This window comes from Suricata suricatta, chromosome 11 (genome assembly GCF_006229205.1).
Source record: "Suricata suricatta isolate VVHF042 chromosome 11, meerkat_22Aug2017_6uvM2_HiC, whole genome shotgun sequence".
In the NCBI taxonomy this organism is placed as follows: domain Eukaryota; kingdom Metazoa; phylum Chordata; class Mammalia; order Carnivora; family Herpestidae; genus Suricata; species Suricata suricatta.
The window spans coordinates 46,384,844-46,388,584 of NC_043710.1; the positions used below are offsets into that span (position 1 = coordinate 46,384,844).

General features: G+C 42.7%; 1 protein-coding gene across 1 annotated transcript in view; it reads right to left on the reverse strand.

Annotated features, from left to right (window-relative positions):
• CTR9 (CTR9 homolog, Paf1/RNA polymerase II complex component) overlaps positions 1-669 on the reverse strand; it is a 28,667-nt gene extending 27,998 nt beyond the window's left edge. The window contains exon 1 of the mRNA XM_029957494.1: positions 438-669. Within this exon, the coding sequence (XP_029813354.1) occupies positions 438-482 (45 nt within the window). The 5' untranslated portion in view covers positions 483-669. The remainder of the gene's footprint in view (positions 1-437) is intronic.
• Positions 670-3,741: the final 3,072 nt, after the last annotated feature.

Sequence of the window (3,741 nt, forward strand, 5' to 3'; positions counted from 1 at the left end):
TACAGAGCGAGTTTCTAAGGAATAAAGGGCGACATCCTATGCATTCTCTGGGAAAGATAGTTTGAGAAGCAGAGAGACCACGGTGACATCAGCGCCCACCTCTTTTATCTGTGAGGCGCCTTACAATTTATCGGCACTCTCACCCCTGCGACCGAGAATTAGGAAGAGAGCCCAGTACTGTCACAGACGAACAGGTAGGAAAGGAACTTTCAATTACTCCTCCGGGTGGCCCCGAGGCTGCGGGGACGTGATGTTTCCAGCCTGCGAAGGCGCAGAAGCCGGGGAAGGAGGTGATTGGGGCTTCAGCCGGGATTTCGACCTGGGCTCCTGGGGGAGAAGGTGCTCTCGCTTGGGAGGCGAAGTCGGGAGACGGGGAGAGGAGGAGATCGTACAAGTTCACGGCCCGCACCCCCCACCCCCCCATACGCGACACTTACCTCGTCAGTGTCCCGGAGGGGGATCTCGATGGAGCCCCGCGACATGATGAGATCAGAAGGCGAGCGGCCGTCTCGGCCCTCCGCTCCGCAGCCGGTACTCCTGGCTTCTGGCTCGTCCAGAGGCTAGCAGCCGCTCGGGCTTAGGTCGTGACTGCCGCCCCGCGGCGCTGCTGGAGCTTCTGCTTCTCCTTCCCGTCAGCCGCTGAAACAACGAACAGCAGACGGCGTCCGGCCACTTCCGGCAGTCCCGCCCCCTGCCCCGGAAGCATTCCCCGTGGGCGGGCCTGTCAGACGACAGGCTAAGCCTGTGGCGCTGATGTTTCCTTGACGATGTTTCCTTGCTGTGAGATGACGGCCCCGAGGTTTTCGTTAGCCAGCCCCTCTGTGGGTCTGCGGCTTCCGAATCAGACCCGCACTGGCGCGGCGTGAATATAAGAGCAGAAGGCGTAGCCGTCCTGCCCCGCGGTGGACGGGACGACGAATGAGGCGCGACTTCGGAGCCTGGCCACTGACTGACGTGGGACCTCCAGCCAGTTCTAGCAATAGTGTCCGAGCCGGACTCCGCCTCCGTGCCCCGTACTTGGCCGATCTTTTCAAGATTGCTGCGAATAATTCAATCATGCATTCTTCAGCCCTATCAGGAGCTCTTCCTTTAGCAGATATTAGGTGCAAGTCATACCTGTTGCTACCTTTGTGAATAAAAATGTTCCAGTGAATTCTGTAACCATTATGACAGTTCTGTAGTGTGTGTGTGTGTGTTCGGTTCTTGCAAGCATATGAGAATCTGCTAGATTTGTGATTTTAATAACGTTCTTAAATGTGATTAAACCTGTAGTCTGTTTTGATTACATTATAGGATTCCATTAAATACGTTTAAATTACTGTTCTCGTTGCAGAATATGATTAATAGTCTGTAATCAATGTTTTCATTCAATCAGATAAGAATCTGACTAAATTTTTAAACCATGTCAGTTTTACCTCCTAAGTGTATCTCAGATGTGTCTTCTCTTCATCTCACCAACCTCCATTTTAGCCCGAATCAATATCATCACTTTGTTGCCTGGATTACTGCAGTGGCCTCGGGTTTTACCCGATACTCTATCCACTCGCCCTAAATTCCAATCCAGCTTCAGAATGTTACACACTTACCTTTTAAAAACACCAATTTGACGTTTGAGGTTCCTCCCAACACCCTCAAAAACTTTAAGTGAAAACTTTGTAAGCCTTTACGTGGAAACTTTGTTAAATTAGTTTTGATTAGTTGAGTAACTATTTCAACATTAGAGGCTCTGCTGTCAAACATAATGCAAACTCTGTAATTAGCCGTACAATTTTAAATAAACTAGGTATTTACAGTTTTCTATGAGCTACACTTAAAAAGCAAAGTCAAGTAGATAGAAATTGATTTTAGTGACAAATTTTATTTAACCTAATATATCCAAAGTATAATTTCAACATGTAATCAATATAAAAACTGGAAATATTTACATTTTTATACAAATCATAGAAATTCAGTATGAACTTTACACTTACATACTTTATTCTTAATTGCTTAAATTCATAGATAATTGATTTCATAAAGTTTAGATTTCTTAAAATTTATAGCTGCAAAAATAGATTCACATAATTGAGTTTTTCCAAGCACGCTTAAATTTTCCAATAACTAAAGCAGTTATCAGTTTTAAAAGTTAATTAAAAATAAATCAAATTTAAAAAATAAGTGAAATTAGAAATTCAATTCCTCAGTTTCATTAGCCATATTCCCAGTGCTCAATAGCCACATGTGCTTAGTAAATACAGTTTGGGACAGCACAAGACAGCGTTTCTAGGAAATACTGTTTACTACATATTAATGTTTATAAAGTGAGCTCTGCACAAAAGTGCACATAGTGGTGAATGGTCTTCTCCATGCTCAAAACCTCCCTGGCATTGAAGACCCTAGCAATCAATATGTTTGAATTTGTCTTGAGTTACTGACAACCAAACACATCCTAACTGATAATGCGGACACTACAATTGATTGAATAACAGGAGAATCGATTTAGATTGGGATTTGAAGGAACTGATACTTAAGTTGCAACTGGGAAGATGAGTAAGATTTGGCTCTGTAAAAGCTACCAGAGAGTGTGTACCAGACAGGGAAGAGTGTGCTGGGGAAAAGCCTGTGACCCTGACAGAAGACCATGTGGCTGGAACATAGATATGGGGAGAATAACATAAGTTGAGGACGAAGACATAAGAAGTAGCCAGATCATGCCCAAATGGATCCACATAAAGCAAAATTAGCACCTTGCCCTGGTTCCAATGTGAGTAAGTATATATAGCACATACCACAGTTAGGAAAAACAAAACACTTTGCATTCTGAGGTAAGCCAAAACAAAAACAAAAACAAAAAAAACCAACGTCATACTATCTATATTCTCCAAAGTGAATAAACTTTTTAGCATTTCTCACATGTTACTGATTTCCTCACAAAAATAATCTAATAGCTAACTTTTATAATGCTGATTTTTAGAAATCTGATATATGCAATAATTTGAGAGAGCATGGCAACCATATGAGAAAGTTGCTTTTCCATTTTGTGAACCAGTTTTCTAATATTGAACTCACTTGTAAACCTCTGCAAGTGTTTTTCTTTTTCTTTTAAAAATTTTTCCTATGTTTATTTATTATTGAGACAGAGAGAAACAGAGCATGAATGGGAGAGGCACAGAGAGAGAGGGAAACACAGAATCTGAAGCAGGCTCCAGGCTCTGAGCTGTCAGCATCGAACCCACGAACGTGAGATCTGACCTGAGCCAAAGCCAGATGCTTAACTGACTGAGCCACCCAGGAAGCCCTGGGCAGTTGTTTTAATCCATGCCATAATTTCCTCTGGGTTTTCAATAAACATTCATCTTTAAAACATGAGCTTATTTTTAGGAATTTACAACTGCATACATGAAATGCTCCCTTAGGCAAGAACTGAGAACATAAAGGTAAACAGGCCTAATTTGATTGTCAGTGAAAAACTGTGATGGGAATCTTAGTTCTGGCAAGTTAGAATAACCGGAAAGTCCTCCAGCTATAAAACATCTAAATATGCTGGATTAAAAACCCTACAAGAACAACATAGTAAATGTCCTTGTAAATGCATAGCTGAGAGATGTAATAATCTGAATAACAGGAATTTAAGCCTATAAGGGTGCCTGGGTGGCTCAGTCGGTTAAGTGTTGGACTCTTGATTTGGGCTCAGATCATGACCTCATGGTTTGTGAGATGGATCCCGGAGTCCATCTCTGTGCTGACAGAGCAGAACTGCTT